The sequence below is a fragment of the Ornithorhynchus anatinus genome, chromosome 17, assembly GCF_004115215.2.
Source record: "Ornithorhynchus anatinus isolate Pmale09 chromosome 17, mOrnAna1.pri.v4, whole genome shotgun sequence".
NCBI lineage: Eukaryota > Metazoa > Chordata > Mammalia > Monotremata > Ornithorhynchidae > Ornithorhynchus > Ornithorhynchus anatinus.
Genome location: NC_041744.1, coordinates 13,288,503 through 13,304,062, shown reverse-complemented (window position 1 = coordinate 13,304,062; position 15,560 = coordinate 13,288,503). Strand labels below are relative to the sequence as shown.

At 41.5% G+C, this 15,560-nt stretch overlaps 1 protein-coding gene across 4 annotated transcripts in view; it reads left to right on the top strand.

Moving 5' to 3' along the window:
- BCAS3 (BCAS3 microtubule associated cell migration factor) overlaps positions 1-15,560 on the top strand; it is a 633,137-nt gene that overhangs the window by 182,485 nt on the left and 435,092 nt on the right. For all 4 annotated transcript variants that reach the window (XM_029081827.1, XM_029081826.1, XM_029081825.1 and 1 more), the window contains exon 14: positions 8,918-9,051. In XM_029081827.1, coding sequence (XP_028937660.1) covers positions 8,918-9,051 — 134 coding nt within the window. The remainder of the gene's footprint in view (positions 1-8,917; positions 9,052-15,560) is intronic.

Sequence of the window (15,560 nt, the reverse complement as noted above, 5' to 3'; positions counted from 1 at the left end):
GAGGACTTCTGAGTTAGAGAGGATAGTAGCACTGCCAACTGTGATGGGTAAATTCAGTGGAGAGCTGGTTTGAGAGGGAAGGAGGGGGGTTCAGTTTTGGACATGGTTAGACTAAGCATCATGTTCCCCCTGTATTATACAGGCATACCCACACAATATTGTGGGGTTATTTTCCTAAGAAATGTGGTTGTATTATGAATGGCTGCATCATTGAGCATGTTTTCCCCTAGACGTACATGTTATAAGTTACAGCGTTCCAGAACCTCTGGAAAACGCGTATGAAATTTTTTGCATGAACATTAAACATCACTAGCCTATTGCCTAATCTTTGAAATAATTCCTAGCATCTTCATTTCAAATTGAGTTGTAATATGATTACGAGCCTTTGCAAGGAGGCTGCTCGGTCTGCTGATTATAGGAGTGGTTTTCCAATCTTCGTGAAGAATTTTCCAACTTAGGTTGAACAGCAGGCTAACTTTCTGAATACCGCCGCACCTTTGAACTCCTTACCCAGCGTGCTGCTCAAGACCTCAGAGGTCACCGATCACAAGCCTTGCTGCCAGAATTCCCAGGTTCTATTTCCAATTGCAATCTCTTGTCTCTGAAATTTCTCACTTCACTCCGTCGGCTCTTTCATCCCTAAGGAACTCCGATGGACTAGAGCTTGCTGAGGGAAGACGCCGTTCCCTGAGTGTAAATTCGTTCAACTGTATTTAATGAGCGCTTATTGTGTGCAGAGCACTGTACTAAGCGCTTGGTAAATTGGTTCCACATGGGGCTCATAGTCTCAATCCCCATTTTACAGATGAGTTAACTGAGGCACAGAGAAGTGAAGTGAGTTGTCCAGGGTCATATGGCAGACAAGTGGCAGAGCTGGGATTAAAACCCAGGTCCTTCTGATCCCCAGGCCCATGCTGTATCTAGTGGGCCGTGCTCCTTCCCTGGTTGCATGTATTGTGGGGTGTTTCCAACCTAGGGTACGCTTGTTTATTTGAGTTGCATCAGATCCTGAACCCTAGTTGTTTTAGATGAAGTAAAATGATTCCGATAATGACGGGCAAGTTACAGGTGCTGTCCACGTACGTCTATATTTACTAGGTGTATCACACGGTGGTGCATTTCATTTGCACAACTAGACCAAGATGGGTGTGTTATTAATTATGCAGCTTTTGAAATTAAAGAAGATAAACGTTGGTTTTTATCAACTGGGAAATTGGAAACACAAGTTAACGTTCAGCTCCCTGAAACAAGCTGATGTCTTTAAAAATATGTTTTTGTCTCTTGAATTTGGTAAATAATTGATCTCCTTTCCAGAGGCGTTACTTCTGCCAGCTGAGCGGCGCAGAGCCGTGAAGTGCAACACATCTACATTTTAAATAATTACCCCTCCTTGGCCAGGAGAGAGGTTTTCCATCCATTAATAACAGCAAAATGAACGTTGGGCCGCCAGTAAAACAGATTAAACTGTGTACCCCTTTGGATGCTTGACTGCATCTCTAACAGACCTGAAATTCCTCTGGTTACTTAAAGACTGTATATTGAAATGTGATGTGGTCTTGGGTTAATAGGTAAAAAAGTTTAAATTGGAATTTCTGCAGTTTTCCTTACTGATCATAGCAAACGAGTAGAAAAATACCTTGTCCTCATTGTTGTAAGTGCCTATAATGCTTCACAGATTAACTTAATATGTGGCTTGGATTTTCTCTGCCCCCAGCCCTCCAACCACCTCCAAACTATTACCACCCCTGACAACCTCTTCTCTAGTTTTAGGGATGCATATCCAGCCAGGAGAAGCTTTCCAGGATATCTCTCTCTCTCTCTCTCTCTCTCTCTCTCTAATTGGTGGGGTGGGGGTTCTTGTTCGATTCGATTTTCATGCTCGTTTTCTCCCTTATTTAGACTTTCTAACTACAGTTAACTTAAGTTTACTTCGTTTTTTTCATTTGAATGATCATGCCTTTTAACTCCAGTTCTTGGAATGTACAAAATACCATATTTTATTCAGTAGGTGCAATTCAAGTACCGCACTTTTATAGAAGAGACAAGTGGGATCTCAGGGAGATCATCTAGGTAAATAGTGAATGCTTGTTTGCTAGAATTTTTGATTCTGAAGATATTTCCCTTTCAACGGTGTACAAGTTTTATGTATTTGAAGGAAAATGTCTTCATTTTTATATTTGAACTGTTTTTAATCTAAACTCAAAGGGATTCAGTAGTCCCTCAGAAAAGTTTTTAAAATCAGGGGTGCACAATGAATTAGTCAAAACAGGCCATGTACAGTGAAGCCTAAGCCTGTTATTCTGTCTTGCTTCATTGTCTCTCACTTCATAGTTCTACAAATGAATTTAAATTTTCACAAGGAAAGAAAAATACTTTAAAAGCTCATTAATGTGAAAATCAAGGGACTGGGAAAAAACCATTTTGGAAATAACTGGTCTTGGATGATTTCTTTTTTGTTGTTAATGAAGGATAGAAATGTAGCCAGTTGGGGAATAACAGTTGCTTTGAATTAGGTACTATTTTGAACAATCCAGTGTTGACTTAGAGGCCTTATGGAATATGAAAATCATAAAAACAGCAGTAAAGGCTCGCGTGAAGATAAAGATGGCAAAGACTTCTCATCTTTGTAGACGACTGTACACTAGTGGTGATCATTCACAGAGACACACAGTTGCTTACTGAATGCTTTATGCAAGCTTCTAGATGCTTTGGGCTGATGTGAGAAGCAGCCTGGCCCAGGGGAAAGAGCACAGGACTGGGAGTCAGAGGACCTGGGTTCTAATCCTGCCTCCGGCAATCGCTTGCTTGTGACCTCGGGCAAGTCATTTAACATCTCTGTGCCTCAGTTTCCTCAATTGTAAATGGGGATTAAATCCCAATCCCTCCTGTTTAGACTGTGAGGCCTGTATGGGACAGCAACAGTGGCTAGCATTTAGAGCAGTGCTTGACACATAGTAAGCACTTAGCAAATGCCATAAAGCAAAACAACTCCTGTTTCACCCAAAATTAACTATAAACACCATAAATTCACACAGCCTAAAGTCCCCAGCAAATTCTGCTACTTGGGCCACATGCTCTGGCAAAATGGGATTATTGATTTCATGAGGCAGGGCTTAGTACAGTGCTCTGTACACAGTGAGCACTCAATAAATAGGTGTGAGAGCTGATTGAGTGCCTCAAAGCCCATGGTCAAGAACTTCTGCATGGTAATAATAATAATAATAGTGATGATGGTACATGCAGAAGAGGGGGTAACCATCCAGTCTTTTGAAGACACAAGCGGTACCATAGCAGAGGGGAATCATGCTAGGAGAAAGGCAGCTTTAAGTACTTCAAAACAACCAGTTTAGAGCAACATGCGTGCTCTAAGGTAAGCAGTGGACCATAACCTTAGCTCCTATACGTACCTCACAACATATTGCAATTGAAGGGACTAAGGGCCTTGCATTATTTCTGAACGGGGACTCCAGTATAATCATCATCAGTGAAGGGCCATTCACCCCTTGAAAACATTGATGGAACTCACGAAGACCTACTTCCCTGAGGACTGTTTGGAAAAAATGACAGTGAACTTGCTTAAAGGTTTTAAAAAGCCCAAAGTGACCTCTTCCATCCCCAAATGGTCTCAATTTTCGGGGTCAGTTTTTCATCTTAAAATATTCAGTTTCAAATTTTAGGCAATTTTTCTTCAATAGTGTAGAAAGAACATTTCCATTATCTTCTTTGAGGATCTGCATAATATTGGTTAGTTATTGGGAGCAGACTAGCAAGTATGTCTAGTTTCTGGCATTTTTATCCACCGTAACCAATAAAAGGAAAAGGGCAAAGTGTTTAATTTACGTTTCATTGCCGAACACGTTTAGAACGGCTAAGTATGTTAACTCCTTCCGTAATGTAGAAGAAGCTAGGCAAGTGGGTTTCAGAGAGTTCTGATTGTATGTGTACTGGTTTGAGACATTTCCGGAAGGGCTGCAGGATTAGAAAATTGGCCTTCTCTACCCACTTAACTTGATCATTTCTCTTCACTTCAGGAGATTTGTTTGGGTCAGAGAAATTTGAAATATATGCATGGATGATAAGGGGTATGTGATGTGTGTGTGTGTGTGTGTGTGTGTGTGTATCTGTGTGTGTATCTGAGTGTGTGTGAATGTCGTTGAGTTGGTCATCAGCACATCCAGTTCAGCATGCTATTTCATGAAGCAGCTATTTCATGAAGCAGCGTGGCTCAGTGGAAAGAGCACGGGCTTTGGAGTCAGAGGTCATGAGTTCGAATCCCAGCTCTGCCACTTGTCTGCTATGTGACCTTGGGCAAGTCACTTCACTTCTCTGTGCCTCAGTTACCTCATCTGTAAAATGGGGATGAAGACTGTGAGCCCTACGTGGGACAACCTGATTCCCCTGTGTCTACCCCAGCGCTTAGAACAGTGCTCTGCACATAGTAAGCGCTTAACAAATACCAACATTATTATGAACCAGACCATTAAATGTGGTGTGTCAACATGACTCATTTGCCTGCTGGCCATCGATCCATTATTTGTCTATTAAATGTTCAGCTTTGGCAGCATTATTCTCCCAATTTGAAGAACAGCGATACGTTATTTCATAAAGGTTTAGGGGGTTTCTGTCAGTGCCGGGGATAAATTTCTGTAATTTGGTTTTATTTAAATAAAACTTGACAGAATTTCTAGTAAGAGGCTAATTTCAAAATCTGATCTATCAATCAGAACAAGACACATCAGTGACTTCAAGAGGAAATGAATACAGTAAGAAAAAATTCCATTCAAATGTGATATTTTGGTTTAAAGCCAGGTTCATTTTGACGCTCCTTGTGTCTTGAGTCACTCTCTTGGTTGAACTGTTGTGTTTTCAAAATGAAATTACCAAGTAAAAGAGGGAATGGGAAAAATATCCCTACAGGGGAATAGGAAGAAAAAAGACCATAGGCTTGAAAGAGACTTTTTTGTAACATCCTATACCGTAGGTGGCATAGCTTTTGTCTCCCACTTGTGGGTGAATAATGAACCGACCAGTTAAATAGGTGTTATAAATAGGATGTGGTGGAGAAGCTTAAACTACTCAGATTTCCTCGATTTTATAGTCGGTGCCCAGTGGAAATTTGCTACTCTCTAATTTTGCCTTCTGGGCGTACCAGCTGACGCCTAGTCGCAAAGACGTATGTTCCTACAAGGCCACAAGAGGCTTAGGGTTCAGTCTCTGTCTCCCTCCGATTTGGGAGAACGCCGTGTACCAGGGGGAACTTCAGTCCCACCCTGTAGGCCAACCCTCATCTATCAAACCCCGGCCGAGAGCGAGAGAGAGGAAGCTCCCAGATAAACATACAGCAGCGCCTAAACTCCTAATCATTCTAGGCTTCCGCTTCCAGGCCCTATAATTAGAAGTCCTTCTTTTCCTTGTATTCCCAGTTGACGCAAATGCTTTTTGTGGCTTGGCACCTCATTTGGGGCGTGGGTTTAGTTTATGGCCTGGCCAGAGTCTGGTTTAGTCTTCTGATATTGCATAAATAGCTCTCAAGCCACAGTCTACATCTGTATTAGTTTTTCCTTTTATGTATATTTTCTCTGTTATTTTTTAACTCTTTTTCTGAAGAGAGAGAGAGAGGAAAAAAAAAGCTTGTTCACCCTTCCCTCCCTGACAAAAGGCATGAAAAAGAGGAAGTTATAAATTAAAAGAAAACACATGTTTCCATGGGCCCAAACAAAGCTCACGCCACTTCTTTTTAGTTAGAGGAGGCCAGTCTCTTCTAATTTGAACACTTTAACCTCTTCTGAGGATTTGAGGGACCACAGAGACAAGCACTGTCCATAATTAAAGCTTGCCTGACCGTTTACATCGCAGAGAGAAAAGCCAAAACATTTGAAATGAGATGCATGGAAGTCAATAGCTGTGTTGCGCACCAATTCTTCTCAGGGTGTGTGTCGGCAAGAATTTGAATTAGTTTCACATGTTATCAGTTAAACAGAGATTAATGCCATTCTGAAAAGCAAGCAGGAAATCCTGGAGAATTATTTATAAAAAAAGCATACATAAGACTACAGTTTTACTCTGCCCTTTGGGCCACTGCTGACTTGTTCTTCGACTCAGCGCCACCCCTGAGCGCGACACTGAAAATGGTTTTAGAAGAAACTGAAGATCATCTGCAGCTGATGAGTAGTTACAAGGAAAACATAGTCGCATTGTAAGAGTCACATTCGCAGGCTTCTCTGTTGGGATTATGTTTCCATTGTGGTGTTTTGAAACTGTGGAAAATTCTTTTGCTGTGGAGAGTTTGGAGTGAGAAACTAAGTAGTGAAGCTGTGATAATTGAAAACTGTAATAGAGAAAAGCAGAGGAATGGAAAATCCCACCTCAAGAAAAAATGCCAAAGACTTATTCAGACCTCAGTGATTCATTGTTTGAATCACAATGAAAGGGGAAACATTCGGTTGTATAGAGTGTCTGTGGGATGGGAATGGGTCATTTTATTAAAGGGGCTTAAGGCTATCCTAGAATTGTGGGTAGAAGGCAGAAGCGGGCTTGGAAGAAGCCAGTGTCCTTCACCCAAAAACGCAGTAATATTGGCCTTCCTGGGATTGAATGGTGGCCACATGAAGCAAAGTCTAAATTAGCTGAGCAAATAGCCAAATCAGATAAGGTTCTCTTTCCATTTTAATGCCAGCTTCTGTCTTCCCATAAATGCTGCGTGCAACCTTTCACCTCTTCACTTTTTCAATGTAAAATTTATTTATAAAATTAAAAGATGAGCAGAAAAGGCAACTACCATCAAGGTGGAGCCGAAAAATCGTATGGAGTAGATTATAGTTTAAGAAAAAACGGACCCCCGAATGCACATCTTATCAAATCAGAGACTGTCTGTCTGAAGTCGTATCATTGTTTATAAAATGATTGGCTTGCTATTTTGGTCATCGGGTTTTAAAGTTCAAGCAGGTAGAGGTTTATGTCTGGACAACGTGAATCTGCCAGCTGGAGAGCCTTTAAACCATGCTATTTGGGGATTCTGTATAAACTCTGGCATGTAAACTTCCTTCATTCACCACGGGTTTCCCCGATGTAGGGAAAACATCCATCAAGGATCCCTGGCAGTGCGAAAGAGTCTGGGCTTTGTTGCCTCCAGACAGTTCAGGCCGTAGTCTCAGACCTCTGAGCATTCACCTCCTCGAGTGAACCCCATAAATCCCCTTGCCCGTTGGTCTACTCTTCTGCTTTAGTCACCCACCCTCAGCCATCCCTTCCTGTGCGAGCCCCTTTCCCACTCTCGGTCTTTCCAGTCTCCCCAAGCATCTCTTTGGGACTGACTCCGATGGTACTCCAATCTTCCCTCTGAGAAGATTGGAGTAGAAGGGAATCTTCCCTTTTTGGACCTCCCGAAATGCCCCCCTCAGCGTTCCCCGTGTGTGAGCAGTGGCCGAGGAGAGTATTTAGAGAGTGAAGATAAATAGTGAGAGAGGCAGCTGTGAAGCTGCATAGGGAAGTGTGGTTGGGAAGAAGATTCAGTCCTGTAAGGAGGAGGAGGGAGCGGGCTCCTAGGCAAACTTTCTCAATCAATCAATGGTATTTATTGAGCAATTACTCTGAGCTTCTTTTCTTTTGGCAGCCAAAATGAGAAATAGTGAAATAGTGCTTGGGTCCCGGATTTCTTCCTCTCCCTCTTCAGATGAAACATGTATTTTCGGTGTCCTCTAAAGAATACATTTTTCTAAGAGGATTTTGGTTTAAAAAAACTTGAGAAATGTGTGCTCCACATGAGCAGTGCATATTCTAGGCAAGTCCTCTCCCCTTCCCTTTCTTCTCCTCTCCTCGTCCCCTAATCTGGGTTGTAGTCCTAAATACCTCCTCGGACACTGAAATCTGTAGAAAATTTCCATGCCTTCGAATCTGCCTTTTAACAACTTCTCGAGTAACCTGATTTCCCCCTGAAGATTATTTAAACATCCTTCAGTGCTGGAAGTGAGGTAATTTACGACATTACTTTTGATAAGCAAGGTAATATTGATTTGCTGTAAATGAGAATGACTGTCAAGTGTGTTTTCTGCAGTCTTCTCAAATTCGGCCATAAAGTCAGACTTTATAGAAGCAAAGTGCTCTCCTTTTTTTAGTATAAACAGTTGGTGAGCTCACCTAAAAAAAAACCTGCTCATAAAATGCCCTGAAGATGGATTAGAGATTGGTGTGCAACAGAGGGGGGAGAAAAAGCAAATAATTTCTGCAAGTGAATGTCATTCTTTACACTTCCAGTCTCTGTCGTTTCACACATTATTGACCTACTTTATAAAGGTAATATAGTGAATCAAGATACTTTCCTTCTGTACTCAGTGTATGATTTTGTCATCAGTTCGGGCAGCAAGTTAGACTTTTCCTGCACATTCCATGGAGGAATGTGTATGTCTGTCCTCCCTTCTCCCCCTTTTCTTTCCTCTCTCACCTTCCTTCTCTGGCTTTCTTCTTTTCTCCTCCCTTTCTTTCCCTCCCTCCCTTTTCTCTGTCACCTCTTCTCCTCTTCCCTTCCCACCCCTTCTCTCTCCCTTTCCCATACCTTTCCTTTTCTCCTTCGTCTCATCTTCCCTCTTCCCCTTCTTCCTTCTTCTCATATTTTTTCTTTCAACCCCATTCTTCGTTTTTACCTTCTGCTCCGCCTGCTAATTAGCCAGCATTGGTGAGCCCCAAAGTGCAGAGGTATAAAGCCTAGGGTGTTTCTGGGATATTCGGGCCTAATAATAGAATATGAGCATGAAGAGATCCTAAGTTCCTAAAGAACTACTTTGTTTCGATGATGTGTTTCATGAACCCGAAGGAGATCCAAGGACCTTTTGGATCACCTGCAAAACTGAAAGCAAGATGACTCATCAGAGATCTCTCCTCAGACAAGGTCTTAAGTTTTTTCTGGTCCTTTATCTTCCAGGAATGCTGTTGGTCACAACAGACACTCTAGGCCACGATTTCCACGTTTTCCAAATTCTGACTCATCCGTGGTCCTCATCGCAAAGTGCGGTCCATCACTTGTACACTCTTCACAGAGGAGAGACTGAAGCGAAAGTAAGTCACATCCATTTTTAAAGTGCTACCCGGGAGGACAACTTACCTATTTTATAGACGATTGCCACAGCTGAAATATAATGCGAGAGCCGTGAGGATGACTGGAAAGAAATAGTTTACTCTTCAACTGTTGTTTTTTTTTTTTTTACCACGAGGCAGCGTCAGCTTTCACACTATCACTGGAAATTCCAGGTTTAATTTTGCATGCTAATGTTTAACCTTCTTGCCTTAAGTATGGTCTGATTCTATCAAACAGCCAATTATCTTTGCTTCCTTTTAGCATTGAAAGTGGTAAGTGAAAGGAAAAGTTAATCTTCAGTTCCTATGTTGTGTGAGATGTTTTGTCATGTGGAGACGTTTGATATGTTGGAGATTATTCGAAACAGTCAGTACACAAAGCTGCCATTTTACTGTGAGCAGTGAGGCTGGATAAATTGCCTTGGACCCAGTAGAAGCCCTGTCAGTCTTTGCATTGCCATCAATCCCGACTCAAGTGTTTCTACAAGTTGATCTTTGCATCTTTGTGGGCCTCTGGGCTGACATTTTTCTGCCTTGTCTTCCCTCCTGTCAAAACTCCGAAAGACTCATTGGTACAAGAGCTTCAGATGTGTAGCATGGCCAGCCAGGGTTTTTTCATCTCAGCGATTTTGATTCTGACAGAGGAATTGGGAAATCTTAGCTTTTGGCACTTTAGCATGTTTCTCAAACTGTCACCATTGAACATTTTATCCAAACCAGCTGTCTCTGGGAGAAAGAAAATCCAGAGAATAGAAGTTGGAAAGTCCAAACTGGACCTTTTGTTTTTCTTCTTCTTTTTTTTCCTCCCCTCACAACTGTTGGATAAGTTATGTGAAGCTTGAAATATTACTGATGGTGCCATGAATTAGGAAGTTGCCAATTTCTGAGGAATTTAAGGTGTCTTTCCAACTTCACAGTTGGGTAAGGAATTCTCATTTCACATTGTGGGGAGGCCACTTCCTCTAGTTTTCCCCTGATTCACCTACCAATTCTTCATTCCGTTGGATTGATTTCTTTCAGTGCACATTTGGCATTAGCCTCTTCACAGGCAAAGAGTGCCTTTTTAATATATATTTTATATATGCACACATATACATATATATATATATATGTCATGTATAATTTCTCTGTGCCTCAATTACCTCATCTGTAAAATGGGGATTCAAACTGTGATCTCCATGTGGGCCAGAGACTGTGTCCCACCCGATTTACTCGTATTCACTCCAGCGCTTAGTACAATGCCTGGCACATAGTAAGCGCTTACCAAATAACCCAATTATTTTTGTGCTTTAGTTGTACTCCCTAGAACACGTTGTTCATTGACAGTGCAGGACTCAGTGTGTGTTCAGTATATACTAACACTATTACCAAATACATCTTCTTCATGACTGTTGATAATGTGCAAAATCTGTTGTGCATACATTGTACTCTAAATTAGATGTGGTGTGAGTTAGGCATCGAAAGCAATAATAATTGTGCTATTGGTTCAGGGTTTACTCTGTATCAACCACTGCCTTGAGCACCTGGGTAGATTCAGGATCATCAGGTCGGTCACAGTCCCTGTCCCACATGGAACTGACATTCTGTGTAGAACTAGTGTAAAGTTCTTCCCAAAGTGGGATTTGGACACAATTAAGCAAAACTTCCTATAAGGAGGACTCGTCATGGACAGTGATCAGCAGCGGCAGCGAATAGACCAGGTGACAAACAGGTCTTGGGAGCAGGTGCTTTTCAGAACAGAAGTTACCAGAAGATGGTGACCGAAAGAGGGAGAGATGAAAACTCATTGTGGGAAGGGATCGTGTCTGCCAACTCTGTTGTATGTGTACCCTCGCAGGCGCTTAGTACAGTGCTCTGCACATAAGTGCTCAGTAACTGCCCACTGAATGATGGATGAAAATGGCTCTACTTGCAACAGGTCAGCAAAGAACAGCAAGCAAGTAATGTAGAATAGATTGTCACACATCAGTTTTACTCACCATTTTCACATGCTCTGATAGACTCTCACCATCAGTAGCACCGTCATGATTATTCATTGTCATATTTACTGAGCGCTTACTGTGTGCAGAGTACTAAGAGCTTGGGAGAGTACAATAGAACAATAAACAGACATATTTCCTGCCCACAACCAGGGGCTAGGTGTTACAGTCCAGATTAATGAAATGAATTTTGGGAAGTTTAATTGTGATACTTTGTCCTTTCTAGAACCTGAATTTCCTAGTTGGTCTGATGTGCTTGGCAGCAGTTTCAATTGTTTCCATTTTAAAGATAGGAAAAATAAGTCCCCATGAGATGTAGTGATTAATGTTATACAGTGAAATTTTGCCACTGTTCTGACCACAGTATATCATGACCTAAGGGACCTTAATTAACATCCATAATTTTTTTTGCAAGCTCCCTCCTGAAAGTTCATTTGGATTAATATTCAGAATTCATAATTGACATGAATCAGGGGGTAGATATCTATGTACCATATAATCTATGGAACGCTTGCTTGGAATTTTAAAATCATATTCTGGGTTCAACAGAGAGTGCTTTAATCAGGTTAAAGAAAAAACCAAGTATATGGATCTAATTATTTTGAATTAAGTTGTTTTGTGGTCTGTGATTTAGGATATCATCTGCATCTGACAGCAATTTTCCTTTTAATGTACATATGCAGTACAAAAAATATTCCATGTTTTCCGCAATAAGACATGTGGCAGAGACCATCGGAGAACTTTATTAGCGTTCTCTATCAGAGCTTCAGTAAAACTTTTCGGGAAAGCAAAGTTCTTTCTGAATGTCCCCTAGATTTAACTTTTAAAAAAAATATGAAACGGATAAATGTTTAACCGACAGTAGTAAGAAAGGCTTGAGTTGCTCCTTAGGTCTTGAAAAAGCCCAGCAACATGTTCTCTGATTAATGCCTCTCATTGCAAAAATATCCTGCTCTATTATACGAATTACACTGAAATAATGTCATACTCATGTGTTCCTTCAGCCTTGAGGAATTATCTTCAAACTTTTTGTTATTCATAAATATAAATGCATTTTAAAAAGATACCACGTCTCCAAACTTCTCTTGTTTTCTATGTAATTTGTATAAGTAAGAATTGTTGGAATTATTGGATGGGGATGGTTTTTTTGCATGGGTTTTTTTTGCGTGTTTTTGTGTGTGTGTGTGTGTGCGCGCGCATGCATGCCTGTAGGATATGTTGCCGTTTTCTCTTCACTATATTCATTAGGAAAATAATCCTGAAAGTAACCTTCCATAGGTTAGCTACTAAAAGTTCTATATTGTGTTCTAAAGTATAATGAAGGGAATATGAAAGTTAGAACTAATGTATTTCCACAGTAAATTTCATGCAGATTTTTGTAGGACTGTGATAGTGACCATTTGTACGTGATTTTTATTGTATTTTGTTACATGGAATTCAACATAACCCAGGATATCGTACCTGGGAATATTCTACCATGGCTGTCATATTGCACGTTGCTTTGGGAACCGAATTAGGAAGTAATTTTAAAAGTGTCTACCGGTAAGGATAGCAAGCAACAATTTACAATATGGGAATATGTAAATATATAACTGTGGCATTTGTTACGCGCTTACTGTGGCACTGTATTAAGCCCTGGGGTGGATACAAGCAATTCAGGCTGGACACAGTCCATGTCTCACATAGGGCTCACAGTCTTCCTCCCCATTTTACAGAGGAGGTCACTGAAGCACAGGGAAGTGAAGTGACTTGCCTAAGGTCATACAGCAGACAAGTGGCAGAGCCGGGATTAGAACCCATAAACTTCTGACTCCCAGGCCTATGCTCTCTCCACGATGCCGTGCTGCTCTGAAGATGATTGTAGCGACAGTGAGATTTTATCCACGTAGACAGCTGTAGTTGAAAAGATCTATGTATCACTGAGATTACTGAGCAATAGGACAACAGGATAATATTTAATCTTCACGGAGCACAAAGAACTGTATTTTTTGTTTGCCCCCCGGAGTCTTCAACAGTGATATCAAAGTCATCATCACCCAGATAAGCACTCAGTGTCTGCAAGATGAGGTGTTAATATACAGAGGTTTATAAAAGAAGATGCCCATTCCCCCTCCTTAACTTCCTTACTGAAAACTTCCTTACTTTTTCATGGTAATACTCAAAGCAGAATTTTCACCAACATTTTCACCAACAGTGATCCCCCACGAGAAACAACTTGGCCTAATGGGTAGAGCTCTGGCCTGGGAGTCAGAAGGACCTGGGTTCTAATCCTGGCTCTGCCACTTGTCTGCTGTGGGACCTTAGGCAAGTCACTTCACTTCTCTGGGCTTCAGTTACCACATCTGTAAAACGGGGATTAAGACTGTGAACCTCATGTGGAACAGGGACTGTGTCCAACCTGAGAAGCTTCTATCTACCCTAGTGCTAAGTACAGTGCCTGGCACATAGTAAGCGCTTAACAGATACCATTAGAAAACAAAGTACATTAAATCCTTTTCCCTGCCACGGTAGTTTAGTGGGCTAGTATTGTTTGATCCAAAGCAAAGCTCTTGCTGTCTAATGGTTTAAAGGAGAGGAAATAAAAACAAAGTAAGCGGGAGAAATGCTCCCAGGGAGAGAAGAGCTGAGCCTAAAGCAGTAAAATAGGGCAACATGTGTCGTGTAAACAGGGCTGTTGGCAGAGTGCATTGACAAATTGAGAATCAGAAGAACAGCAGCTCGAGTGTGAACTGAAATATAATGGTGTGAAGGATCGGCAAGATGAGCTGTGCAAATAGGGATAGTCTACTTAAGCAACAGCCGCAGTAGATTGAACATGTAATCTATTAAGTGCTTGGCACATAGTAAGCCCTTAATAAATGCCATTATTATTATTATTATTATTATTATTGAACTCCATAATGATTTGAAGGTTGAAAAAGTCTGCTTCTAAATGGCTGTCAGACATAGATGCTTAGAGAAGCAGCGTGGCTCAGTGGAAGGAGCATGGGCTTTGGAGTCGGAGGTCATGAGTTCGAATCCCAGCTCTGCCACTTGTCAGCTGTGTGACTGTGGGCAAGTCACTTAACTTCTCTGTGCCTCAGTTCCCTCATCTGTAAAATGGGGATTAAGACTGTGAGCCCCACGTGGGGCAACCTGATTCCCCTGTGTCTACCCCAGCGCTTAGAACAGTGCTTTGCACATAGAAAGCGCTTAACAAATACCAACATTATTATTACTTCTAAAAAGAAGGTCTGGGAAGCAGCGTGGCCTAGTGGATAGAACTAGACCGAATAAGCAGCGTGGCTCAGTGGAAAGAGCACGGGCTTTGGAGTCAGGGCTCATGAGTTCGAATCCCAGCTCTGCCACTTGTCGGCTGTGTGACTGTGGGCAAGTCACTTCACTTCTCTGCGCCTCAGTTCCCTCATCTGTAAAATGGGGATTAAGACTGTGAGCCCCACGTGGGACAACCTGATTCCCCTATGTCCACCCCAGCGCTTAGAACAGTGCTCGGTACATAGTAAGCGCTTAACAAATACCAACATTATTATTAGATAAAATTAGACAGTGTCCAACCTGATTACCTTGTATCTAATGCACTTGTACCCCGGCACGTGGAACAGTGCTTGCCACATAGTAAGCACTTAACAAATACCATAATCATTACTCATAGCATTATTATCATTAGTAAAGAAATATCGAGACCTCCAGCAGTTTCACCAACGTCTTCTAAGATTCATACCACCATAAAATGGCAGGACAAGATTACCAACAACAAGATCCTGTTATGCCGTCATCCTACCAGCATTGAAGCAATTTGCACGGCAGCACAATTTTGCCGGACATTATTCACTTATTTATTCATTCATTCAATCATATTTATTGAGTGCCTACTCTGTGCAAAGCACTGTACTAAGCATTGGGGAAGGTCCAATATACCTTTAAACAGACACATTCTCTGCCCACAATGAGGTTAGTACCCAGGAAGACAGGGCATGGCATCGGGTTACCTAAGCAGCCGCTCTGTGGAGAACTGCCGTGGAGCACATACAGTTCAGAGTGCAGACATACATAGTGAAGTTTAGTCTCAAACAATACAATTTATCAATAAACTGTTGGCGGTCACTGCAGCAGGACAGACCAGGCTCGTGAACCGCAATTTAGAAAGGGATTGTTTTTCTTGAATGGCGGCTAAACACGTGAAGAATCTCACCAACGTTAGGGCCATCCTTGCAAACTAAGAACAAATTTTTGTATGTAATAATTGTAAGTTCTCTGTTCTTTATTTCTATAAGTTGGTATTTCAAGTTTCTTCATTGCATGTGGGAAAAAACAGCCTCAACTGTGTTCTCTTCAGATTTCAAGAATAACCCTCTAAAACTTTTCTCCTGACGGGGCTGTAGTGGTATTGATTTAGCATCTAGTTTGCTTCAGCATTGTAGTAGGTATTGGGTTTACAAGTTAAAAAGCAAGATAAGGTTTTCCTTTCGCCACCCCATTTTGTGGATCTTAAGAGTCTAATTGAGAAGATAA